Consider the following 26,617-nt stretch of genomic DNA (forward strand, 5'->3'; position numbering starts at 1 on the left):
CCCTCCCCCACCATTCCTCCTCCCTCCGCAAGCACTGGAGGGAGGCCCGGGAGACACAGGGGAGCGCGGGGCCAGGGTGAGTGTGAGTCCGGCCTGGCCCCAAGCAGGCAGGACTCGGGCACGGTACCTGGAGGGAGAGGAGGGGGGCGGCCCGCGGGGCCAGGCGGTGACTGTTCGTTCTCCCCACCTGGGCAGTGGGACTCGGGAGCAGCCGCTGCTGCAGCTCCCACTGCCGCAGGGGGAGGAAGCGGACAAGCACATGGTGCTCCGCGGCTGCGACACTGGCACCTGGGCCCGAACCCTCCAAGCCCGGGCCTGCTGTGGGGACCCAGCAGCGCGCACGCTGCGCCAAGCCCCTGGCCAGTCACGTCTGGGCTGGCTGCCCAGCTGGTGCAATCCCGTGGGTGGCCCCGGGGCGGAGGCATAGGCAGCCCCGTTCGTTCCCCTGCGGGACCCAAGCGGGACGGGGGGGCTGGGGCCTGCTGCCCCCATTCCGGGGCCGCCCACAGGATTGCACCAGCTGGGTCCCCGCAGCAGGCCCGGGCTCAGGGGGTTAACGCCCCGGGCGCCAGAGCCGCAGCCGCCGAGCGCCACATGCTTGGCCACTTCTCCCCGCGGCAGTGGGAGTTGCAGCAGCGGCTGCTCCCGAGTCCGGCTGCCCAGGTGGGGAGAACGAACAGCCACCGCCTGGCCCCAGAAAGTTGGAGCCCGGGGAGGAGGCGGTTCCCTTACCATGCCTCCCTATTTTCCCGGACATGTCCTGCTTTTTGGAAATTCCTCCAGGATGGGGATTTGAGAACCAAAAAGCCGGACATGTCCGGGAAAATCCGGACGTATGGTAACCCTAATGTTGGGGGAACCTCAGAAAGAAAAAAGTTAAGAACCCCTGTTTTATACATTTGCGCTAAACATGGCTAACAGCTTGAAAATAAGCAGTCACTACCCCTAGTTCAATAACAAAGTAGTCATAAGCATGTGATCAGTATACTTACAAATAGGCCAGACCTAGGGAAAACTGTCTCATCCTAGCATGCTCAGGCGTGATTAAGTAGGATCTGACAAAGAACTTTCAGATTCATGGCTCTCTTTGTACCCTTCAGTTAACTTGCTAGCTTTAGCAAAAAACTCAGTTTGAAGCAGTTCATCCCTGTTATTTTCCCTTCTCCAAGGCCTTTCTTTCTTATCTCATCTCCTCCCCGCTCCTTGCTTACCAGTAGAACAGTGGGAAGATTTGTGCTTGTTTCTTTTAAGACAGTTTTCCTTTGTCTTATTACTGCAGCTTTTCACTTTTCTCAGTTACTTTTTGAACCATTCAACCTTCCTACTAGAAATAATAAGTAATACTACTAATTATTCTCACAACCTTCCTTTACTTGCTGATTAGAGTCTTTTTCTGCTTACTAGCCACAAACTATAAAGCAAATATATTATTTTTAACCAATCTTAATATCACTTTGATTTCCTAACTATCTCTACAAAACTAGAGCATGCACTTTATACATTTTTTAAATCATGTTCAATATCATAGTGCACTAATGAAAAATACAGCTTTGTTAACTTTGGCCTTGATCCTGCAATGAGTTCTGTGCAAGTGAGCCCCTATCCCTACGTAGAGTTCATTGCAAGATCAAGGCCTATCAGCAGATTGGTGTAAAAGAGGATGCATGCCCTGACCCGTCCTTTCCCTCCTGTCTTGTACCTCATGCCCCTCATTATTTGCTTTCTGAGGCCAAGTAAGCTTTGTTTGCACGTGATTAAAAATACTCATTCCAAAAACTAATAAGAACAAGAAATGTATAACAACCATAAACATTACATGCACACTACATACATTTAACATGTCTTGTGTTCTCAAATTTAGTGTCCAAAATGCAGAGACAAGGCATAGGTTTCTTAAGATTATTTATTTGTTAACACAACACAGCTCTAACTCTGAGCTTCTCTGGCAAAACAGGAAGATTAACATACATACTAGCCTCTCTAAGTTGAGTACAGTGGTAACTATGGTCTCAAATTCAGCCTAGTAGCAGGATGTCATGTGTTCAACATATAGTCTTCTTTGTTCAGTACAAATAATATACTGTGAACAAGTATAAAATGTTTTGTATTGTCTCCAATGTGATTCACGGCTATACCTAAATAATACGTTAATTGAGATGTATAGCGGCAAAAGCTATACACTGAGTGTCAGTTGGTCCGTTTTTCAGCACACGGGAGAACAGTTTTCCCGTTTTACCAAAAACAATTAGGCTGTGGGCCAAATACTGTCCTCTGATACACATACACTGCTCCCCCACATCAACGCATATAACAGAAGGCAAAACTTGGTTCACTGAGTTTTATTATATCCTTTAAAATGCTGCTTAATCTTTATAATACATTGCCTGTACATCTGTCATTATACTATAGCTACACTGGAACAAAGAACAGAGGCTATACTTACCGGATGGGGGACTCTGTCCTGGGAAGCAGTGTCCATGAAAAAGATTTGGGGGTTGTGGTGGATAATCAGCTGAACATGCACTCCCAATGGGACGCTGTGGCCAAAAGAGCTAATGTGATCATGGGATGCATAAAGAGAGGAATTCTGAGTAGGAGTAGAGAGGTTATTTTACCTCTGTACTCAGCACTGGTGTGACTGCTGCTGGAATACTGTGTCCAGTTCTGCTGCCCAAAATTCAAGAAGGATCTAGATAAATTAGAGAGGATTCCGAGAAGAGTCATGAGAACAATGAAAGGATTAGAAAACATGTCTTGTAGTGATAGACTCAGGGAGCTCAATCTACAGCTTAATAAAGAGAAGGTTAAGGGGTGACATGATTACAGTCTATAAGTACCTACCTGGGAAATATTTAATAATGGACTCTTCGGTCTAGCAGAGAGAGGTATAACATGATCCAAGTTGAAGATAGACAAATTCAGACTAGAAATAAGACATACATTTTTAACAGTGAGAGTAATTAACCAGTGGAACAGTTTACCAAGGGTCATGGTGGATTCTCCATCACTAACGATTTTTAAATCACAATTGGATATTTTTCTAAAAGAAAAGCTCTAAGAAGTATTTTGGGGAAGTTCTGTGGTCTGCATTATAGAGGAAGTCAGACTGGGTGATCACAGGGGTCCCTTCTAGCCTTAGAATCTCTGAATCTAATAATGCATTTATGCTGTAGTTATATTGTGCTTTTTGATAACAAATTACCACTAATTCATATAACTGGCTGGTTAACAACATGCCTGTTTATTTATTTTTCATTTGCTTTCATAATCGTGTATTTTTAGAATTCAGGTTCACTAACTACATTGTATTTACACTGAAATTACTCCAGTCATGTGGGCACCCTATCAGTTATCTGAGTTTAGCAGCAATTAAAAGAATAAAAAACGTGTAAATATAGTTTAATTACACTGGAGAATGGGCACTCGTAAAAAGTTTATTTTTGTTTTAGGGATAATAAAGGTTTCAGAGATATTCCCTATATTTACATGTGGACTATCACTAGAACTAGTAATCTCTAGCACCAAAATGAATTTTAAATTATCCAACTATAACTGCAGTGTAATTATAGTCATTGTATTATAACCAAAATATCTTTGTGTGTGGCCAACTTCAATTATGCTCTGATGAGGGTCCAAAGGATCAGGTGACCTTTGGTATTAATAACAAAAATAGCAGCTGCTATCTTGGATATATTTTTACATTTACAAAAACTAATTTACAGAGCTTCCCTTCCCATTTATTTTACAACTTTGTTTTTATTAAGAATGTTGTTGGGCACTGCACTGAGGAGAGGATTTTAAAGCCTTTTCCACATTGCTACATCAGTGTGAGCTGATGTAACTCCATTAATGTCAGAGTTCTAGCAGCTTTACAACAGAGGAGAGAATCAGGTCCTTCCAAAACAGCAGTAGCAAACGAAGGCGGACATGTGTTGCATTCCACAAAGTATGGAATAAGGTCTACATGCAAGTTCTTGCAGCCCTATATGAACCGCAGCATCAGTTTTTTGCCTGTGTTCATGTGACAAACTGTGTTTGCATACAGACATCATGGTCTATGTTAGCACTTTTGTACCAACCACGACAGTATCTGAATGCCTGGGATTGGCACCTTTGGCAATGAGAGCACAGGTCTTTAAAATTTGAGCTAAAGGTAAACTCGTTAGTAACAAACCTGTCTCAATCTTTTTTTAAAGGGTATTTGCCCCTCCTTTGGGTTATCGGTAACTTATTTCCCCTCTCAGTTTGCAGTATGACCTTTTTGGCCATATTATCACCTTACTCTTCACCTAGCACCATTGGCTTCACTGGCATATGGTATTATTCAGCGTGAGTAGGGCATCACAATGTGACCCTTTACCATTACAGTAGAGTCAGCAATGAAACTGTTTTTATTTGCAATAGTCACTTTTCCTATTTCAATACAATCTAAAGCTGTTTCATGAGTTAGCTGTATTTTATCCAACCCAAATTGGACAGAGATTTACTAAGGTTTAATCCAACACTCAGTGCAGTCAGTGGAAGTCTTTCCATTGGTTTCAATGGGTTTTGACTCAAGTTCTAGCACAGTGAAACTCAGATAGGCTCCCGAGCCACAAGTGGCTCTTTAATGTGTCTCCTGCGACTCTTGGCAGCACATAATATTAAAGCACTGATTTAATTAACAACCAATCAGGATGCTTTTACTGTGTTATTAACCAATTGTAGCTAATAAAATAATAATACTTGGACATTTTTCTCTGTGAATCATAGGCGCCGACTCCGTGGGTGCTCCGGGGCTGGAGCACCCACGGGGAAAAATTAGTGGGTGCTCTGCACCCACTGGCAGCCAAGCTCCCCTCAACCCCCGCCCTCCACCACTTCCCCCGCTGAGCGCGCCACGTCCCCACTCCTCTGCCTACCTCCCAGCGCTTCCCCTCCCTGCTGCTGCTAAACAACTGTTTGGCGGTGTTAGCACGCTCCAGGAGGGGGAGGAACGGGAACATGGCCCACTCAGGGGAGGAGGCGGGGAAGAGGCGGGGCTGGGGTGGGGATTTGGGGAAGTAATTGGAATAGGGGCAGGTAGGGGGTGGAATTGGGGCGGGGACTTTGGGGAAGGGGTGAGAAGAGGCAGAGCAGGGACAGGGCCTCATGGAAGGTGGGCGGGGCCGAGGGGGGGTTGAGCTCCCAGGGGAAAGAGCGGAAGTCGGCGCCTATGCTGTGAATAATATATTTGTAATATTTAAATATGAATATATAGTACTAATGTAAACAAAGCAATGAATTCACACTACTGTGGCTCTTTTGAGTAATAAGAAGAACAGGAGGACTTGTGGCACCTTAGAGACTAACAAATTTATTAGAGCATAAGCTTTCGTGGACTACAGCCCACTTCTTCGGATGCATATAGAATGGAACATATATTGAGGAGATATATATACACACACATACAGAGAGCATAAACAGGTGGGAGTTGTCTTACCACCTCTGAGAGGCCAATTAATTAAGAGAAAAAAAAAACTTTTGAAGTGATAATCAAGCTAGCCCAGTACAGACAGACAGTTAGATAACAAGTGTGAGAATACTTACAAGGGGAGACAGATTCAATGTCTGTAATGGCTCAGCCATTCCCAGTCCTTATTCAAACCGGAGTTGATTGTGTCTAGTTTGCATATCAATTCTAGCACAGCAGTTTCTCATTGGAGTCTGTTTTTGAAGTTTTTCTGTTGTAATATAGCCACCCGCAGGTCTGTCACTGAATGACCAGACAGGTTAAAGTGTTCTCCCACTGGTTTTTGAGTATTTTGATTCCTGATGTCAGATTTGTGTCCATTAATTCTTTTGCGTAGAGACTGTCCGGTTTGGCCAATGTACATGGCAGAGGGGCATTGCTGGCACATGATGGCATATATCACATTGGTAGATGTGCAGGTGAACGAGCCCCTGATGGTATGGCTGATGTGATTAGGTCCTATGATGATGTCACTGGAATAGATATGTGGACAGAGTTGACATCGGGGTTTGTTACAAGGATAGGTTCCTGGGTTAGTGGTTTTGTTCAGTGATGTGTGGTTGCTGGTGAGTATTTGCTTTAGGTTGGGGGGGTTGTCTGTAAGCGAGGACAGGTCTGTCTCCCAAGATCTGTGAGAGTAAAGGATCATCTTTCAGGATAGGTTGTAGATCTCTGATGATGCGCTGGAGAGGTTTTAGTTGGGGGCTGAAGGTGACAGCTAGTGGTGTTCTGTTATTTTCTTTGTTGGGCCTGTCTTGTAGGAGGTGACTTCTGGGTACTCGTCTGGCTCTGTCAATCTGTTTTTTCACTTCAGCAGGTGGGTATTGTAGTTTTAAGAATGCTTGATAGAGATCTTGTAGGTGCTTGTCTCTATCCGAGGGATTGGAGCAAATGCGGTTATATCTTAGAGCTTGGCTGTAGACAATGGATCGTGTGGTGTGTCCTGGATGGAAGCTGGAGGCATGTAGGTAAGTGTAGCGGTCAGTAGGTTTCCGGTATAGGGTGGTATTTATGTGACCATCGCTTATTAGCACAGTAGTGTCCAGGAAATGGACCGCTTGTGTGGATTGATCTAGGCTGAGGTTGATGGTGGGATGGAAATTATTGAAATCATGGTGAAATTCCTCAAGGGCTTCTTTTCCATGGGTCCAGATGATGAAGATGTCATCAATGTAGCGCAAGTAGAGTAGGGGCGTTAGGGGACGAGAGCTAAGGAAGCGTTGTTCTAAGTCAGCCATAAAAATGTTGGCATATTGTGAGGCCATGCGGGTACCCATAGCAGTGCCGCTGACTTGAAGGTATATATTGTCCCCAAATGTGAAATAGTTGTGGGTGAGGACAAAATCACAAAGTTCAGCCACCAGGTTAGCTGTGACATTATCAGGGATACTGTTCCTGATAGCTTGTAGTCCATCTTTGTGTGGAATATTGGTGTAGAGGGCTTCTACGTCCATAGTGGCCAGGATGGTGTTTTCTGGAAGATCCCCGATGGATTGTAGTTTCCTCAGGAAGTCAGTGGTGTCTCGAAGATAGCTGGGAGTGCTGGTAGCGTAGGGTCTGAGGAGAGAGTCTACATAACCAGACAAGCCTGATGTTAGGGTGCCAATGCCTGAGATGATGGGGCGTCCAGGATATCCAGGTTTATGGATCTTGGGTAGCAAATAGAATACCCCTGGTCGGGGTTCTAGGCATGTGTCTGTACAGATTTGTTCCTGTGCTTTGTCAGGGAGTTTTTTTAGCAGATGGTGTAGTTTCTTTAGGTAGTCCTCAGTGGGATCAGAGGATAATGGCCTGTAGAATGTGGTGTTAGAGAGCTGTCTAGCAGCCTCCTGGTCATATTCCAATTTATTCATGATGACGACAGCACCTCCTTTGTCAGCCTTTTTGATTATGATGTCAGGATTGTTTCTGAGGCTGTAGATGGCGTTGTGTTCTGCATGGCTGAGGTTATGTGGCAAGTGATGTTGCTTTTCCACAATTTCAGCCTTTGCACGTCGACGGAAGCACTCTATGTAGAAATCCAGTCTGTTGTTTCGACCGTCCGGAGGAGTCCACGCAGAATCCTTTTTTTTGTAGTGCTGGTAGGGAGGATTCTGTGGGTTAGTATGCTGTTCAGAGGTATGTTGGAAATATTCTTTGAGTCGGAGACGTCGAAAGTAGGATTCTAGGTCACCGCAGAACTGTATCATATTCATGGGTCTGGAGGGACAAAAGGAGAGGCCCCGAGATAGCCCAGCAGAAGAGTCTGTCCTAAGAGTATAGCTGGAAAGATTAACAATATTGCTGGGTGGGTTAAGGGAACTGCTGTTGTGGCTGCTTGTGGCATGTAGCAGTTTAGATAGTTTAGTGTCCTTTTTCCTTTGTAGACATCATAATCAAAAAGGCTGACAAAGGAGGTGCTGTCGTCATCATGAATAAATTGGAATATGACCAGGAGGCTGCTAGACAGCTCTCTAACACCACATTCTACAGGCCATTATCCTCTGATCCCACTGAGGATTACCTAAAGAAACTACACCATCTGCTAAAAAAACTCCCTGACAAAGCACAGGAACAAATCTGTACAGACACATGCCTAGAACCCCGACCAGGGGTATTCTATTTGCTACCCAAGATCCATAAACCTGGATATCCTGGACGCCCCATCATCTCAGGCATTGGCACCCTAACATCAGGCTTGTCTGGTTATGTAGACTCTCTCCTCAGACCCTACGCTACCAGCACTCCCAGCTATCTTCAAGACACCACTGACTTCCTGAGGAAACTACAATCCATCGGGGATCTTCCAGAAAACACCATCCTGGCCACTATGGACGTAGAAGCCCTCTACACCAATATTCCACACAAAGATGGACTACAAGCTATCAGGAACAGTATCCCTGATAATGTCACAGCTAACCTGGTGGCTGAACTTTGTGATTTTGTCCTCACCCACAACTATTTCACATTTGGGGACAATATATACCTTCAAGTCAGCGGCACTGCTATGGGTACCCGCATGGCCCCACAATATGCCAACATTTTTATGGCTGACTTAGAACAACGCTTCCTTAGCTCTCGTCCCCTAACGCCCCTACTCTACTTGCGCTACATTGATGACATCTTCATCATCTGGACCCATGGAAAAGAAGCCCTTGAGGAATTTCACCATGATTTCAATAATTTCCATCCCACCATCAACCTCAGCCTAGATCAATCCACACAAGCGGTCCATTTCCTGGACACTACTGTGCTAATAAGCGATGGTCACATAAATACCACCCTATACCGGAAACCTACTGACAGCTACACTTACCTACATGCCTCCAGCTTCCATCCAGGACACACCACACGATCCATTGTCTACAGCCAAGCTCTAAGATATAACCGCATTTGCTCCAATCCCTCGGATAGAGACAAGCACCTACAAGATCTCTATCAAGCATTCTTAAAACTACAATACCCACCTGCTGAAGTGAAAAAACAGATTGACAGAGCCAGACGAGTACCCAGAAGTCACCTCCTACAAGACAGGCCCAACAAAGAAAATAACAGAACACCACTAGCTGTCACCTTCAGCCCCCAACTAAAACCTCTCCAGCGCATCATCAGAGATCTACAACCTATCCTGAAAGATGATCCTTTACTCTCACAGATCTTGGGAGACAGACCTGTCCTCGCTTACAGACAACCCCCCAACCTAAAGCAAATACTCACCAGCAACCACACATCACTGAACAAAACCACTAACCCAGGAACCTATCCTTGTAACAAACCCCGATGTCAACTCTGTCCACATATCTATTCCAGTGACATCATCATAGGACCTAATCACATCAGCCATACCATCAGGGGCTCGTTCACCTGCACATCTACCAATGTGATATATGCCATCATGTGCCAGCAATGCCCCTCTGCCATGTACATTGGCCAAACCGGACAGTCTCTACGCAAAAGAATTAATGGACACAAATCTGACATCAGGAATCAAAATACTCAAAAACCAGTGGGAGAACACTTTAACCTGTCTGGTCATTCAGTGACAGACCTGCGGGTGGCTATATTACAACAGAAAAACTTCAAAAACAGACTCCAACGAGAAACTGCTGAGCTAGAATTGATATGCAAACTAGACACAATCAACTCCGGTTTGAATAAGGACTGGGAATGGCTGAGCCATTACAGACATTGAATCTGTCTCCCCTTGTAAGTATTCTCACACTTGTTATCTAACTGTCTGTCTGTACTGGGCTAGCTTGATTATCACTTCAAAAGTTTTTTTTTTTCTCTTAATTAATTGGCCTCTCAGAGGTGGTAAGACAACTCCCACCTGTTTATGCTCTCTGTATGTGTGTATATATATCTCCTCAATATATGTTCCATTCTATATGCATCCGAAGAAGTGGGCTGTAGTCCACGAAAGCTTATGCTCTAATAAATTTGTTAGTCTCTAAGGTGCCACAAGTCCTCCTGTTCTTCTTTTTGCGGATACAGACTAACACGGCTGCTACTCTGAAATCTTTTGAGTAATGTGGATCACAGACCACTGAGGTCTGTGTATCACTGTTCTAGCACATTTTAGCAGAATTTGATTTTTTGTTCAAATTTTGATTGATAATCATGTTTATTTTGAACACTTTATTTGTATCTATTTAAATTTTCAGTAGCAGGGAATCACGGGGAGGTCAGACAGTGGGGGGCAGGGTCAGACAATAATTATTTCATGACAGTAGATTTTAAGATTAGAAAAGTTAAAGCTTTAGAACCATTAAAACACAAACTGTCAACATCCTATGTCAAAATATAGAAAGTAAATATTCTCAAATCAAACCCTAATTAGTTGTCAAGCAGCATTTTTCTTACCTTGCCTATCCAGAAATGTCTATTATTATTATTGAGAGAAATAATTTTTCTTTGGTTTGCATGTGTATGGTGAAATCAACATTTGTCAACATTTACCAATAAAAATCTACTCCTTCCAAGCCTATTTAATTATAATAAGAAGGTTTAACCTTTTTAATTTATACAGTTGGAGCTTTTAAGAATGATAGAACCAGAGTTGTGTATTGAATGGCATGTGTAGGTATAATAAATCATGTGTTAAAATAGTCCTTCAACCTCCTGACACAGAATAGTAAAGATATCATAAAGAAACAAACATTGACTTTAAAAACAAGGCATACATAGTGACATTTAGCTTGTACAAAATGATAGTCTCCATGTAAATGCAAGTAGGCCCATTTCCCCAGAGCTGAATAAATGACATTCACTGGTTCCGAGGTAAATATTTATGTGTTCGACATGTCTCTAACCAGCAGATAAGAAGTGAAGTGGAAAATGAATTCACAAGAGAAGGTTCCCACATTAAAAATGTATATGTCATTACTATTTTGCCCACAAAAGCTAAAAGCATCTGGGGGATTTGGGATAGCAGACTATGATACATTTCTTTTATTAGTTGGTGGTAGGGTGATCACCCATCCCAAATTGGATGGGACAGTCCCAAAATGCAGAGTTCAAGTCCCAGTCCTAGGCAGAATGACTCCAGAACAGCCCCACTCCCCACGAGGCCCTGCCCCTGCTCCTCCTCTTCTCCCCGAGGACCCGACCCCTGGCCAGGCTAGAAGCCGAAACTGCGCCATAGTAAGAGCCACCCAGGGAGCCCAGGTCGCTGTGGGGAGCCATGGACCCTCCACTGGCCTTGGGTGGCACATCCTGGGGTGGGGCGGGACATGGGCCTGGGGCTGCTCTTGGGCACCTCGGAACCCTGTCCACAGCAGGTGGAGGGTCTGAGGGTCCCCACAGTGGGCCAGGCTCTCTGGACAGGCTGACCAGGAGGCGTGGCCTTGGGGGGAAGAGAAAGAATGGGCATGGAGGCTTGGGGGGAAGAGGAGGAGCTGGGGCCATGGAGGGGATGGGGCTTCTGCATGTGTCCCGCTTTTGCCTTTTCAAAAGGTGGTTACCCTACTTGGTGGCTTAAATTGAAAATAGCTTGCATGACTTTAGTTCTCACTGCTAGTGTCATGATCCTAGCACACAAGCTCAGCTATAGAGTAAGGACTCAATCCTGAAAACACTTGTGGTAAAATTTTCAAAGGCGCCTGAGTGACTTAGGAGCCTAGGTCACAGTGACTTTCCATGAGACTTAGGCTCCTCAGTGCCTAAATCACTTTTGAAAATGGGACTTAGGGCCTTTTGAAAATTTCACCATTAGTACTGGGAGCAGTGCTTACCAATGGGAGTCAGTCAACCACACACTAGTAAGCAGTATATCTGGCAGCAAGTGGCTGAAGGACTGAGCCATCAGCTAGTGCCACAAGTCATCATCATCATCATTATCGTGTTCCTATTACGCCTCAGGCATTTAGGGCAGTGATGAAGCTCCTCCATTCCTGTCTGTTTCTGGCAAATCTTTCAATCATTTCCCAGCTGTGCCCCAGGTTTTTCATCTCGGCTTCCACAGCTCTTCGCCATGTTGTTTTTGGGCAGCCTCATTTTTGCTTGCCTTCAGGTGTCATCTTATTGCTACTCTGGTGATGGAATCAGTTTCCATCCGAAGCACATGACTGATCCATCTCCAACGCCTCCTGGCAATGATGGTGCTCAGATCCTCTTGGTTGCACTGTGTCAATAAATCTTGGTTTGAGATTGTTCTGGGCCAAAAGATACCAAAGAAAGGAACTCTGAGTGTGGTATCACACTTTTATCTGTGCCAAGCAAAGTATTGTGTAAGACCATAGTCCAGCATATATGAGAGACAGTTGATAGCGTTCTCAGAAAAGATCAAGCTGGTTTCAGAAACGGTGTGGATGCACAGACCAGATCTTCATTCTATAGAACAGTGCTTAGAATGGCAATGGCAACTCTATATACATTTCATAGACTTTGAGAAGGCTTTTGATAGCATTCACAGGACCAGCCTATGGCGCATTCTGCGGGTATATGGAATTCCTTTCCATATAATCAACGTCATCAAAAGCTTCTATTTCAACTTTACATGCAGTGTTGATCACAGTGGTGCCACAAGTGTGTGAGGCTTAATTCATTTCTGTAAAGTGCTTTGAGAACTTTGGATGGAATGATGTATAAGAGAAGACCATTATTAGTGACAGTAACGTGTTCCACCTAGTAACTCTTGCTAGAGAAGATTTGGCTTCCAGAAAGTTTAATTTGATGGCTGTCTTTCAAAGAACTAGAGGGGAAAACTAGGTTGTTAAAGATGCTCCACTGATGTGGCTTAACCAGGGGCTGTTGAACCACATTTGCTTTCAGGAGAGAAGAATAACCCTTTAATATGTTTCCTTCCACCATCCATGACTGCACTTCCACGAGTCTCTCTCTCTCTCATGCATTCCAGCCCGTATTGGTTGAGGCCTAAGCAGGTGCTTTGCTCAGCAAATAGAAAGCACCTGGATCTTCATCCCATCAGAAAGGCTCCCAAAAGTAGGGGAACAAACCTAAAAATTGTACTATTCTATTCTGTATAGGTTCTTATATCATTCTCCTCACTGTAGTATCTGAGTGCTTTCCAGGAGTGTATTAAATGAAGTGACTCACACCTATCACGAGTGGTTTGATTGCACTAAAGTAGTCATACAGATTCAGCTTCTTCCTCACCTCCAGAATCGTTCTCTCCAACTGAAGGAGGAGAAATGTTGGCCTCAAAGTCCAAAAAGTTGGAAACAGAATCCCAGCAGAGATTATTTCTTCCAAATTACTTAGACAACAGGCTATGCAAAAATAGCAAATATTTTTCATTTATGTTTTCCTAGGGTGACCAGATGTCCCGATTTTATAGGGACAGTCCCAATATTTGGGGCTTTGTCTTATATAGGCGCCTATTACGCCCCATACCCTGTCCCGATTTTTCACACTTGCTGTCTGGTCACCCTATGTTTTCCTGAAATCTTCAAGAAATAGTGGGATCTGCATCAAAGCATGCATTTGTGTATACTTTTCAAATCTTCGTTCAACAATAGAACCATTAATGAGTGGAAATGGGTCCTTTTCACTCAAAATTGTCCCTATTATTGACCCTAAAGAGAGGTCCTCTGGATCGTTCCTGGGTTGATCTGTTTACATCATGAACAAGAGCACTTCTCCAGAGAACAAAGCAGAGGCAAAGTTGGCAACACACTGACTATGCGTGGCTAAACATAAGAACATGTGTGACTGGGCAGTTTCTTTTTTCTATGAATTAATATCTGCTGCCAAAGGAGGTCATCTGTATATAGAAGCTCCTCTGTTATTTCTGAAGGCACAAACATTTGTAATATCCTTAATTTTGGGAGAATGCTCTCTGAGGCAGGTAATTGTTGGATAAGCTCCTTCACCCTGTGTCTGGTTGACTGACAGATTCAGTCGCATCCAGACACTGCAGTGAAGGGACTCACACTTCCTCCTCCCTCCCCCCACCCCCACCCCCACTTCAATTGAGGATCAATAGACATCAATTTCCTTTCACAGAAATTAATAAGAAAGGAAATTTTCTCTCTTCTTTTGGTGCATGAGCGCAAACGCACATTGACAGTGATGTGAGTTACATGTGCACACTGAAGAGAAAATAAACCCTTTAATGTTTGCATCCTCACTCTGCAATTTAAACATATTAGCAAACTGTCCCTTAACCACTGTGCTCCAGACAATCAGTCAAATATAGTCCCCTCTGATCAGCTCTGTAAGTAATGAAGATGACACTCTCTCTATGAATTACACTAAGGGAGTTCAGAACTTAGCTGTCAGCCTCTAATATGCTCTCTCATTATTTGAGCTGTCCTCCCACCAGTACTTCATCTGATTGCCGATCTTAGTCAAATATTCAATGAATAGTCTGAATGGAATTTTGAACAGGAGGAGGAAACATTATGGAAGACCCTGAGGACCTGCCAATCCTCAATATATTAAGTCTTACTTTATTGGCTCTATGAAGGGGAAAGTGTTTTTCTTTTCTTTGTGCTTCTAGAATCAAATAAAAAAGGGAAAAATGTAGTGTCAGGACATTGGAAAACAACAAGGCAAAAATAACTGCAGATCTCGTATATTTTGAAATGTCAGACTTTCAACAAAAGCTATGTTGCATTTCTTCACTATGAGCACCTGCACTACCCAAAGCAGAGATTCTGTTCCCCCATCAACATCTTCTACGTTCACAAGTTTTCCCGGAAGAAGATTTCCTTTCATTTGTTTTTAGAACGCCATCAGCATTACAAACATACAATCTGACAAAAACTTTATAAATTCCAAGAAAAAAAAATATTGTTAAACCAAAGTTAAGCTTTTAAGTAAATAAAACCTTAAGGAATGCACCTTAATAATATAGGTATAGCTAAACACACAAAAATATCTGCAAGGTAGGAAGTTAAAAAAAGATCATACTTTAATAATAAAAAAATTGGCTGAATTGAAATGCAAAGTTAGGGTAACACAACCACCTTAACTTTAAGTTTTGTTTAAAAAGATATTAACAGTGTAACAAATCCATGGCTAACTAGCCACCTGACAACTGTCACTACTGCACACAACAACCATTCAGTACTGCATGGAAGAAGCTGGATAGAAACAAGATCTTCCTGCTCAGAAAAATCATAGGCCTCCACCATTTGAGCTGAAAGAGCGGCATTCAGAGGTTTCAGTAGTATAGGACCTATCACACAATTGATCTGTGTTAATTCTGTCCAGCAGATGCCACACACTTCATCAGTGCATTACAAAAGAAAAGATTTTTTCTTTTGATTTGAACATTCCTCTTCAGTGTTAGCAGCCTAACCACTACAGCAGTGTGGGTTCTTGAGAGATGACATTGACTAAATGAAATGTGAAAAGTAAACAAACATTTTGTATGGTGGAAAATAAGTTAGATTTTTAAATGTTCAAATTCAGTAGTCTAAGGTGTTATCAACAGAGGTGCAGAATTATTTTTAAATGATTTTTAATCTGACAGTCTCTTTCTAGCTAATAATTAGAAATGGGGCATCTGCTGTACTTATCTACTGGCAACGTGGATATTTTACCATCTGTGAAGAATTGTATCCGTTACATACAACATGAAATCTGTGGTGCATGTTTATGTCAAATTGCAGCTCATCACTGTCTGACAGGCTTGCCTGAGATTTACTGACATTTTCTTAATAGAAGTGGGTAAAAATGAGTACTTATCTGTGAATGATAATTGTGCTGCTGCCCATGGGGGAAAGCGTAGTTTGAAGAGCAATACTAATTATTGTTTCTCATTTGTATGTGAAGACCTACCGGGGAAAAGTTTACCTTTTATAGTGGAGTTCTGAAAACAACTCTCTAAAACTGGTGTTATGGATTTCCTTGTATATTGTCTTTCAGTGACTCCAGATAAGATTTATTCAGGCCTGGTTTACACACAGACTTGCATCAGTCTAATTACAGGTGCTTTTTTATACCGATTTAGTTAAGCCAATAATACTCTGTGTGGATATTCCTGAATCAATTTAAACCTTGCTTACATCAATTTAGCTTACACTGATTCTTTAGGAAATGCAGCTAAATTGATAGAAGCCTGGTTTAAATTGACTTAAAGGTCTCCATGTAGGGATTTTATATCAGTTTACATAAATCAATTTTTAAACAGCAGCTTGCATGTAGACTGGCCCTCAGTTTTTAAATTTTCTAATTTCCAGCCCTGTGGATGTGCTTGGGATCTCAGTTCTTTGTGTCTTGTGCATCATCTCCAAAAAAAGATTCTGTTAACTGTAAAGATTCATAATTTTGTTGATGATGGAAAAAAATCCAGCCCACCTTCTCACTGCTGTGTTAGCTCTGCAAGGCTAATATGGTTACACATTAAAAATGTTGCTTTTGTCAGAAAAGTAAGCAAATATAAGCCTGAATACGCATGTGTTTGACTAAAAGTGGGCAATTTTACATAGTCAATTTTCTCAACATAATTTCTGTTTAAAGTTTTTTGTTTCAATACTTAAAATTCAATGGATGCACATACAGACCTGTATAAAGCAGGTGAGTATTGTTTTAAAAGGTTTGCACATGTGACCAATTGTGGCTGCGTGCATATGCCACCTTTGTCAGCAAAGACGGAAGCCAGACTTTCACCACTAAAATCACAGACAAATTCTACCACTTCAGCTAAGGGAAAACTCCTTGGCTGTGCAGTCACAGAGATCAACCACTAGAGGGAGACATGCTCACAAGGATTAGGCCAGTGTGTTAAATTCTCCTGCTAGACAATCTTGCCCAAGCATCTGAGGTCAACAAAGTTCAAATCCTGATTGGGTGCTTTTTTTTTTTTTTTTAAATGAACCATAGCCACATACACACATATCCCATGCTTGTCAGTAGGTTTAAACCCGGAGCCTTCAGCACCGGAAATACAGGCCTCCTACTTTGGCACCATAGCAGGGCTTTGTTTTTTAATGTTGAAGGTCCAGGCTCAGTCCCCATTGACAGCCAGGCTATCTGTGCGTTTGGCCACAGTTTGTTCATATGTTCCCTGAGTCCATGTAAACAGTGATTATATCTATTTTAGATGAACACAAAACAATTAAAATCATGTTTTAAAATAGAGAGGGGCAGACAGAGCATGGCAAATGACTACAGGTAACAGTTCAAATTCAAGGAGCAAATTAAAATATGGTAAGGATTTCACTTTAAAAATGGGGCTTGTCCTAAGATCAGCAGTGAAGGACCATGGACATAAACCAAGCAGACATTTAGGATGCTAGCTTTGTGGAATAGTAGTGACAAAATTAGTGCACTGCATTGACACTCAATAATGAAATTTTGTAAATTCTGCAAAAAGTGCCTAGGCTCCAATAGGTATTCCATAAGTCATTAAAATTAAAACATAAATGATCTGTATTAATGTAATGTGTTGTGATGATACCAAATTCAATTGCTTCTGTCTTTTACAGATGATAGTCAGTATGGCCTCATCATTATATAAACACACAGTAGCAGGCCGCACGACACCAGAATTATTATGTACTGCATTACAGCAATTTGTGTACAAAGAGAGTGAATCTATTGGTGATAGTCAAACCCCAAAGTATACAGGCCTTCAGTATAGATAACCAGCTAGAAGGCCAGATGGTCCTCCAAACTGCTTTATTAAGGCTGTGCCCCAAGGCTTTGGATTTGCAAAGTGTTGGTTCAGTTCGCCAGTTTGTACCCTAAAAAATGTAACTTGAAGGCTAGGTCCCGACGTTCACTATGGTTTGTGCAAACCTCAGTGTGTTTTGCCACTGACTTCAATAAAAGCAGATTCGAGCCTTCATTGCAAAAGATTCGTGCTGCCCTAACCTGGAGTCTCCATAACTGAGCTAGACATCTCATGATGACAGGCTCTTGTGAAATTTCTGATACATTTCATTGATCTAGCACAAAAATAGCCTCTCTATTTATTACACTCCTGCAGTTTTACAGTACAGTAACGAAAACCACAGCAGACCCTCTCACAGCTTGTTTTCATTTTCTCTACAGTACAGCAGGCCCCAAAAATCTCACACTATAAGGAAGGTGGGAATGAAATGCAAGTTTACAGGGTTCGCTTGCTTTACATCCCTGACTATCCCCATTATCCTAGCTGCTGTACAAAACTTTTCCAATACTATTTGTTCAATATGAGGGGAAAATACTCTATATTGTGCAGTCAATTAGAAAGGCTATGGTAGCATGACTCCTGTAGCATTCAACTCTATGGGAGTCTAAAAAAAGGACTAATGCCCTAGAATATAATGCATTTTAAAAATCAACTGCTTTCAATTAAGCCAAGCAATATGACTGGCAACTAAAAAGCAAACTGAGAAGACCAGTATGGGTTTTTCTGAAACAGAAATGTATCTGAATTTCTAGTTCACAGGAATTTTTTTTTTAAATGGTTTTGTTCCGATTTGGAGTGAAACCAAATTTCAAAATATCATTTCTCATGAACTGGAAATTCCACGTTTTGGCCAGTTGCAATACTGAGATTTAGTTAACATTTTACATCACTTTGAAAAATACAGTGTTATATAGGTGCTAAGCATTATGTTCCACAAGATAAATCACATTTTAATAAAGCAGCAATATTTTCTTCCCATTCACAGGTTCAGTCACAAAAGGGCCAGCAGGATAAAGTACTGGAACCAAGTCATGTTGTAAGGGAGATGCTTACACTTCAAATTGATCTAGTACTGCCAAGGGAACAGAGATGTATTATTTGTGTACTGTGGAGTCATAACCTAGAGGTAATTTTAAAACAAAAATTAAGGGAATCTGGACTGTCACTCTGGACAGATCCCAAGACAAAAATTGCTCATCTGAGAAGATGACAACTTTGGAGAGCTTTGCGTATGTGAACCCCTTTGAGACAAGATAGTGGGCTAGATTCTCCATTGTAAGTGGCTCCACAGGCAGCATAACAGCGCGAAGTGGGTGTACAATGCTACCAAATCATAATGGTAACAATTTACATGCACTTTGCACTGCTGTAAATAAACCCAAGTTGCAGGGCCATGGAGAATCTGGCCCACTGTATCAAAGCAAGTAAAGAATTTTAGAAAACATAGATCGACTCCGATCTAAGAACCACTGGGAGGGGATACATATCTGACAAGGAGTTGGGGCTCAGGAGGAGAACTGAGGCTGGTTTGGCAAAGAGATTGGGACTTGGAGCATGGAGACTGGAACAATGAGCCAGGGAGACTGAGATTGGATGAGGAGTCTGGGACTGGGAGCCAGGGAGCAGGAGGGAAAAGACAGACTGGGCAAGAAGCCAGGAAAGGAGAATTGAGATTGGTTGTGCAAGGCAACTTGGGGCAAGGAGTTTGGTGGGAGGTTCAAACTGGGACTGGCTGTGCAAGGAGACTGGGACTGGGCTGAGAAGACTGAGGAGTGAAGACTGGGACTGGGTAGGTTAGGAGAATGGGACAGAGTCGGGGCAGGGAAGAGACAGAACTGGGACAGGTTGGAGGGGAGGGAGAAGGGGTCAAGATTGGTGGCACAGGCATCATTGTCTGTCTTTGTGATAAAAACTCCTGTTCTTTTTGTGAATACAGACTAACACGGCTGCTACTCTGAAACCTGTCTTTGTGATGGGGTTTTCACCCCACACATGCTGGGAAAGGGCCTGAGATGTCCCTTAACCTGTCTGTTCACCCCTGGAGGGTGGGCCAGGCCTAATTCGAAATAAAGCCCAGCTCGGGGAGAGCAAGGTTTGTCTCCATATAGAGCAGGGTGAGCCCAGCTGTGGGGAGGAGAACACGAGAGAAGGCAGAAACTTTAGTCTCTCTGGGAAGCAGCATGAATGAAGGGTGAGAAGGAGACCAGACCAGACCAGACAGGCTACTCCAAGGGTGAGCTGGAAGCCTGAATGGAGGCAGGGACCCTGAGGGAGCTGTAGCCTGTCTGAACCCTGAGTGAGGGAAGGAGTGTGCCAGCTCCTGGGCTGTGGGGCTGAGCAAGGCACAGAAGCCTTTGGTTAGCCAGGAGGCCAGTACAGAGCAGCAGAGGCATGCCTGGGATGTTGTGGCTGCCAGCTGAGCCCAGCAGGGCAAGGTTTGGTTTTGTTTACATTGCTGTGGGACTTTGCATAAAGGACTCTTTAAAAATGGTCTAGCTGGAGGTCCAGAACATTTTTATGGCCAGAGTAGGCCAAATGACTGGGGGGGGGGGGGGGGGGCGGCGCAACTGAAGGAAAAGTTGCTGCATTCAGCCAGCAGCGGAGGGAGATGTTGGAGCAGCAACTTTACTACAGTCCTCTAGAAAATACTCCCCTCTAGAGCCTGGAATAAAACTCAAGGTTCCTGACTCACCACCTCTCTGCTGTCACCAAACGTCAGTGAAACCCACTGGCAAAGGGTGGGTCTCATTCCTAGCCATATAGACCAGTGGTTCTCAAACTTTTGTACTGGTGACCCTTTCACATAGCAAGCCTCTGAGTGTGACCCCCTTATAAATTAAAAACACTTTTAAATATATTTAACACCATTATAAATGCTGGAGGCAAAGCAGGGTTTGGAGTGGAGGCTGACAGCTCACGACCCCCCATGTAATAACCTCGCGACTCCCTGAGTGTTCCAACCCCCAGTTTGAGAACCACTGATATAGACAATGACAACCTACTATTGCTCTCAGTTATTCCATTAGCTCAAGTGGCAGAGGTCTGTGTGGTGGCTCTAAAAGCTCCACCCCTGTTGAGGACCCATCAGGATGTCAATATGATGGAATTTCTGTTTTATCAGTTTGCTTTTTTAAAACCTAGGAAAATTGTTAAAACATTAAAACAAAATTATTCAGGTTGCAAAGTCAAACACTCAAAAGTTAGGAAATACCAGAACTAAGGTTACCTGCGCAACCTTAATTTGGCCCACCTGTGCATAGGCATTGTGACACAGTCTTTAATTACATGATAACATGTTGTTTTTTCCATAGGACCCCCGGCTCATTTAGTGCACAGGATGGACATACTCTGGGGATTAATCTGAGTTGTGTAGTAAATGAGGCTGTTGGTGGTAGAACCCCTACATCATTTGTTGATGGCGTGGGAAGGTGTGTAGTGAATGAAACGGGATTGCAGGAAAAAGAAAGGACAATCTTACAATAAAGGCAGCTGCATCCTGGCCTGGTGAATTGATTCTGTTCCTGCTTCTTGCACAGAGTTCCTGTATGATGCAAGTCAAGTCACGGAGGCCAAACTTTTCACAGGTGGTCACTAATTTTGTGTTCCTCGTTTTCTGGGTGCCTGACATGAGACCCTAGGGTTTGATTTGCAGAAGTGATGAGCACTCCCAGCTGCAACTGAAGTCAATAGAAGCTGTTCCTGAATATATGAAGTGCTGTACACTGCTAAGTGCTCTGGAAAAAAAGTCCGGTTCCTAGAGTCTCAAATTGGGCACCCAAAATTAGTAGAAACTTTTTACCTTAATCTGTCTCTGCTCCCCCATCTATAAAATGGGGATAATACCACCCCATAGATAAATGTATGTTTCTGAAGCACTCAGATATTAGAGTAATGGGCACCAGAGAAAAGTCCATAAGGAAATTCATAATTCTGTCTTTAGAGTAGGGTTTAATAGTGTGCAGTAAAAAATAGTGGGCAGCACATTGAAAACTCAGGAGAAAAAATATTGACTAGCTTATCATTAAGTGAGACATTCTGTACATTCTGGACACTGAATGAGGCAGCGGTCCTATGGATAATATAGTGTGGGATCACGTAATTCAAGGCCGTATCGTAGTGCATGCACATAAGATTGCACAGGCAAACTTCATTCTGGCATTTTCTAACTAGTGACTTTGACTTTGCAGCCTTAATGCTGTTCTTTGAACATAGAAATACATATTACACACAAATACACCTGTACCTTAATATAACACTGTCCTCGGGAGCCAAAAAATCTTACCGCGTTATAGGTGAAACCGCATTATATCGAACTTGCTTTGCTCCGCTGAAGTGCACAGCCCCGCCCACCCCCGGAGCACTGCTTTACCGCGTTATATCAGAATTCGTGTTATATCAGGTCACGTTATATCGGAGTAGAGGTGTAGCTATTATCCCTCATGCTCAAAGTTCATTCCAAACACTGAGCACAGGTATTGGAAACAGCTTTCACAGCTATGGATTTTGACAGGAAGGAATCAGAACATTGTTGACCTGAAACTGGCCTCTCAGCCTGTTCTGAACTACCTGCAGATTTATGCTTTATAGAGAGAAGTTGTTGTGGTTGGTTTGGGGTTTTATTTGTGGGAAAGGGAGTTGTGTTGGTTTGGTTTGGTTGTTTGCTCAGTCTTCTCAATTACTGCAGTGGTTTCCAGAGGGAAAATCCAATCCTGTTGAGCAGCAGAACACAAACAACCGAGTTGTGATGTGCACCCAGCAGTAAGTTGTGTTCTACTGAGGGCATTTGCACTTGTGCCTATTAAACTAGGATAGTTTACTTAAGGACATTATACTAAACAAGAAAAGAATGTACTTTTCAAGGCATCTATTGGGTGCAAAGAGAGAAAGAGCTCAAAGGCTCCGCTCCCTAAAAATAAATCAAAGTGAAAAGCCATTTGAGAATAATTGCAATAAGCAGTTCTTATGTCCATTAAACCCCCTCAGACAGCCAATATTAGGCAGAGGCCATGCTGGGGGCTATACAGAGTTGCACTGTCCCTAGGAGGTGCTCCAGGAGCCATTGTGCCTCAAGGAATCACAATGTTTCCTGAAGCTCCCAGGGAACCAAGGCTAAGAGGCGGGGAGTACATCCATTGCACCAAGGTACTCCATGTGCTCCCTTCTACAACTGGCCAGCTCCACAGGCTGGTGTGGAGGGGGAAGGAGGTCATGTCCCACTGCCATGGGGGTGACTTGTGCACCAGGAAACACTAGCCAGACATTTGTACTAAGAAGTGCATAGGAATTGCAATTGTGCCTGGCCTTGGTGCAATGGGATGGGTGAAGGCTCTTTGCATTATCCCTCTCTTGCACAGAGAGGGCAGCCACATTCTGGCCCCAAACTAGCACAATCAGTTATCTCCAAAGACTTGTCTTTTGGCTTATTCCAACTAACAATCATTTTAACCCAACCACACCACGAATCTGATATGTGAGCTTCTATCACTCTTCTCACACTTGTTTTTAATGAAGAGAACTAACTTTTTATCCAAGGGTAGTTATATGACAGAAAAGGACTTAGCTTTCGGGAGGTCTCTTTTGCTTTCATTTAGACCAAACCTTTAAAACTCTTCCTATTTTGTTTATGTACAACATGAGATTATAGATCTACTTTCCACCATTAAAGTCGGATCCAGGTCCTGCTGATGTCAGTGGGAGTCTTTCCATTGACTTGATTTAATGAAGCAGGCCTTAAATTTGCCATGTCCTCTGTATTCAGATTAATTATAACTGGTACAACAAAGTCACTTTTGAAAGCCTTCCTGGGAATTTAGAGCTGCCTACTGCAGCTGTTGCTAATGTAACCCACGCACCTCCTGGGTGTGGTGCTGTGTCCCATCTAGTGGCACTGAGACCACTTAGAGATTAATGACTCTGCTATAGCCTTAGCTAAGGGCCCCATGACTTTTAGCTCACGCAGTGGAGACTCATACACTAAGCTCCAGAGATCCCAGGTTCAATCCTGACGACCGGGGTCTGTTGGTGTTACGCTAACAGCAAATTCAGTCCTGTACATCATGAGTACACAGCATTCTCACTGATACCAGTGGGCTTGAGATGTAAAAGGAATATGGCATTAGGTCTGAAATCTGTAATTGTCATTTGAACTTTTTCAAAATAAAATACTATCAAAAAATTTTCAAAATAGGATCTTTTGAGATTTCTTGGTGCTTGTCATCTCACTGGCTTGTGTGACAGTGAGAAGAAGTTGATGTAAACCTCAAAGCAAAGGCATATGCTTTTTGTCTCTCCTCCAAAGGCATGCACAGTAAGATGTGTCAAATGTCAGCAGTAATTACACAAAACTGCATAGCTTTTTAGCAACACTAATGTACTGTGTGAAGCTGAATATTTGTTATGAACCTTTAAACATTTGTTTGAAGGCTGCTTATTATAAAATAATCTGTTTTTTTTAAAACGTGCTGTTTCCAGGATATTAAAGACAGACATGTGAATATGAAAAAATAATTGAAATCTATAAAAACTAGTAAGCATTAGTTGAAATGAGCTTTTGTTTTAAAAAAGATATGCAGGGGTAATGCGTTTTAAGACAGCAATTAAAGTAACAGGATAGATTTTCTCTACTCATGTTTTGGAATTTGATTTGCAAGGAAAGAAAAGAACCGGATCCTAAGAGGGTGTAAACTGGCATAGATCTACTGAAGTCACTGGAGCTACACCAGTTTATACCAGCTGAGTATCTAGCCCCAAAGTGTTCTTTGGGACTATGCAGTAGCAGGAAAAGTGAACAGCAGCGAGGAAGAAATGGGCGGGGGGCGGAGGGAGAGAGAAGGAAATTACCAACATTCTTGTTTGAGGCAATAACATTAAAAGACTAGGATTTTTACAGAAGAAACGTTGGATTTTCTACATTGATTAACTGATATAATTTTTATCTTCTAGGAACACTGGATGTTCTGGGCAGAAGGAAAACTGGATGTTTTGAGCTGATCTAGTGAAAATGGGACATAAATAAATAATTTCACATCTGAAGCTTTTCGCAAATGGAGGAATTTTGAATGGGAGCCATTAACATCTAGAAGTGGCAGCCTTTTTCTCTGTGTATCCTGGGGCAGGGGGAGGGGGGAATGAATTTCACAAACTGCACAACAGAAGCCAACGTGGCTGTCAAACCCAAAACAGTCACCGAAAAGATGCTTATTACCCTGACCTTGGCCATAATCACAATTTTGACTATGCTGCTGAACTCTGCCGTAATTACAGCAATTGGCACCACCAAGAAACTACACCAGCCTGCAAATTACTTAATATGTTCACTAGCTGTGACAGATCTGCTTGTTGCTCTTTTAGTCATGCCCTTGAGTATTACATACATAGTGATGGATACGTGGACACTGGGATATTTCATCTGTGAGATATGGCTTAGCGTTGACATGACCTGTTGCACGTGTTCAATTCTTCATCTTTGCGTCATTGCACTAGATAGATACTGGGCGATCACAGATGCTATTGAATACGCCAGGAAAAGAACGGCAAAAAGGGCCGGGCTTATGATAGTCACTGTATGGACTATATCCATTTTCATTTCAATGCCACCTTTGTTTTGGAGAAACCATCACAGCGTCACAATTCCCAGTGAGTGTCGCATTCAACATGATCACGTGATCTACACTATTTACTCCACTTTTGGGGCATTTTATATCCCCTTGACGCTAATACTGATCCTCTATTACAGAATTTACCACGCTGCAAAAAGCCTATACCAAAAACGGGGGTCAAGCCGCCACCTAAGCAACAGGAGCACCGACAGCCAAAATTCTTTTGCCAGTTGTAAGCTCACGCAGACGTTCTGCGTGTCAGACTTCTCGACATCTGACCCAACCACGGAATTTGATAAAATACACGCGTCAGTGAGACTTCCTCCTATTGATAACGACCTGGAGTTGGCTGGTGACCGTCAGCAGATTTCCAGTACACGGGAACGAAAGGCTGCTCGCATCCTGGGACTGATCTTAGGGGCTTTCATCTTGTCGTGGTTGCCATTTTTCATTAAGGAGCTTATTGTGGGCCTGAGCGTTCGCACGGTGTCTGCAGAAGTAGCTGACTTTTTGACATGGCTTGGCTATGTCAACTCCCTTATCAACCCTCTGCTGTACACTAGTTTTAATGAAGATTTTAAGCTGGCCTTTAAAAAGCTTATTCGGTGCTGGGAAAATTCTTAAAAGCACCTAAAGGTAGATATGACGTGACGCCCTGGCCTTAAGAATGAGTAAAATGCGCTGAATTTGGTAATGTTTTGCTTGGTAAAGGGGATTTTTGTGTTTGTCTTTATGCTTGACTTCTCTTTGGCCTGTAACTTGTTTTGCTGTTTTCTACCTCTCGTGTTATTATGGTACATAGTTTCAAATAAATTTTATTATATTGAGGCACAGAATTCTTGAGAAAATAAACCAAAAACCCCAATTATCCATTCATTTTAAAAATATCTTATTTAAGCAACAATTTAAAAAATACATCTTTATAAAACAAATGGTTGATTTAACTTGCACTATGACATGGAGGCTTATAATCTATATCCACATAAGTACTTATCTGGTAAAGAATAAACTCAGCTCTTGATCATATCACTTAATGAGCGCAAAGTGAGCTGTAAACCTGTAACGTGGCATTCAGAGAAAACTGGTTATTTTCCTTCTGAATGAATGGCAATTTTCAACTTAGTTTATTCCCAAATAAACCTGCTCAGAACACATTCTGCTCTCCTTACACAACTACTAATCTGGAGTAAATCCAGATAACGCAGCAATACTTGGCTCATTCCTTCTAAAAAAGGAGCCTGGCATATACTCAAAGAAAACTTCTTGTTTTAGTTGGTGCCTCTTTAAAGTCACACAGCTAGCTTCACGCAGGTAGGGAATCCAGCTTCAGAACTGGTCCTTATTATTGAAAGTCCTTCCTGTGTGGGAAAAAGAGTGGAGGTGCTGACTGCCATCTATTTTATTATCAGAAGCCCCGGTCTTGCAGGCCAGGGCCCCCCCAACATGGAGATACCAGAACAACAT

The 26,617-nt window shown here is 42.8% G+C and overlaps 2 protein-coding genes across 5 annotated transcripts in view; both read left to right on the forward strand.

Moving 5' to 3' along the window:
- HTR1E (5-hydroxytryptamine receptor 1E) overlaps window positions 1-25,987 on the forward strand; it is a 50,428-nt gene extending 24,441 nt beyond the window's left edge. For 3 of the 4 annotated variants that reach the window (XM_065588193.1, XM_065588191.1, XM_065588192.1), the window contains one exon: window positions 24,498-25,987. In XM_065588193.1, coding sequence (XP_065444265.1) covers window positions 24,683-25,777 — 1,095 coding nt within the window. In that variant the 5' untranslated portion in view covers window positions 24,498-24,682 and the 3' untranslated portion in view covers window positions 25,778-25,987. Of the gene's footprint in view, window positions 1-21,719; window positions 22,314-24,497 lie in introns of those variants that run through there. The other variant, XM_005305290.5, reaches the window with a different exon arrangement.
- LOC135982267 (uncharacterized) lies at window positions 7,007-9,982 on the forward strand. The gene is made up of 2 exons (XM_065588190.1): window positions 7,007-7,090; window positions 8,106-9,982. Exon 2 carries the CDS (start codon window positions 8,301-8,303, stop codon window positions 9,660-9,662), a length of 1,362 nt encoding a protein of 453 aa, XP_065444262.1. The 5' UTR covers window positions 7,007-7,090; window positions 8,106-8,300; the 3' UTR covers window positions 9,663-9,982.
- Window positions 25,988-26,617: the final 630 nt, after the last annotated feature.

Source organism: Chrysemys picta, chromosome 3 (assembly GCF_011386835.1).
Source record: "Chrysemys picta bellii isolate R12L10 chromosome 3, ASM1138683v2, whole genome shotgun sequence".
Taxonomy (NCBI): domain Eukaryota; kingdom Metazoa; phylum Chordata; order Testudines; family Emydidae; genus Chrysemys; species Chrysemys picta.

Coding starts and splice junctions, on each gene's coding strand:
- LOC135982267 (XM_065588190.1), top strand. CDS start 8,301: ATGGACGTAGAAGCCCTCTACACCAATATTCCACACAAAGATGGACTA.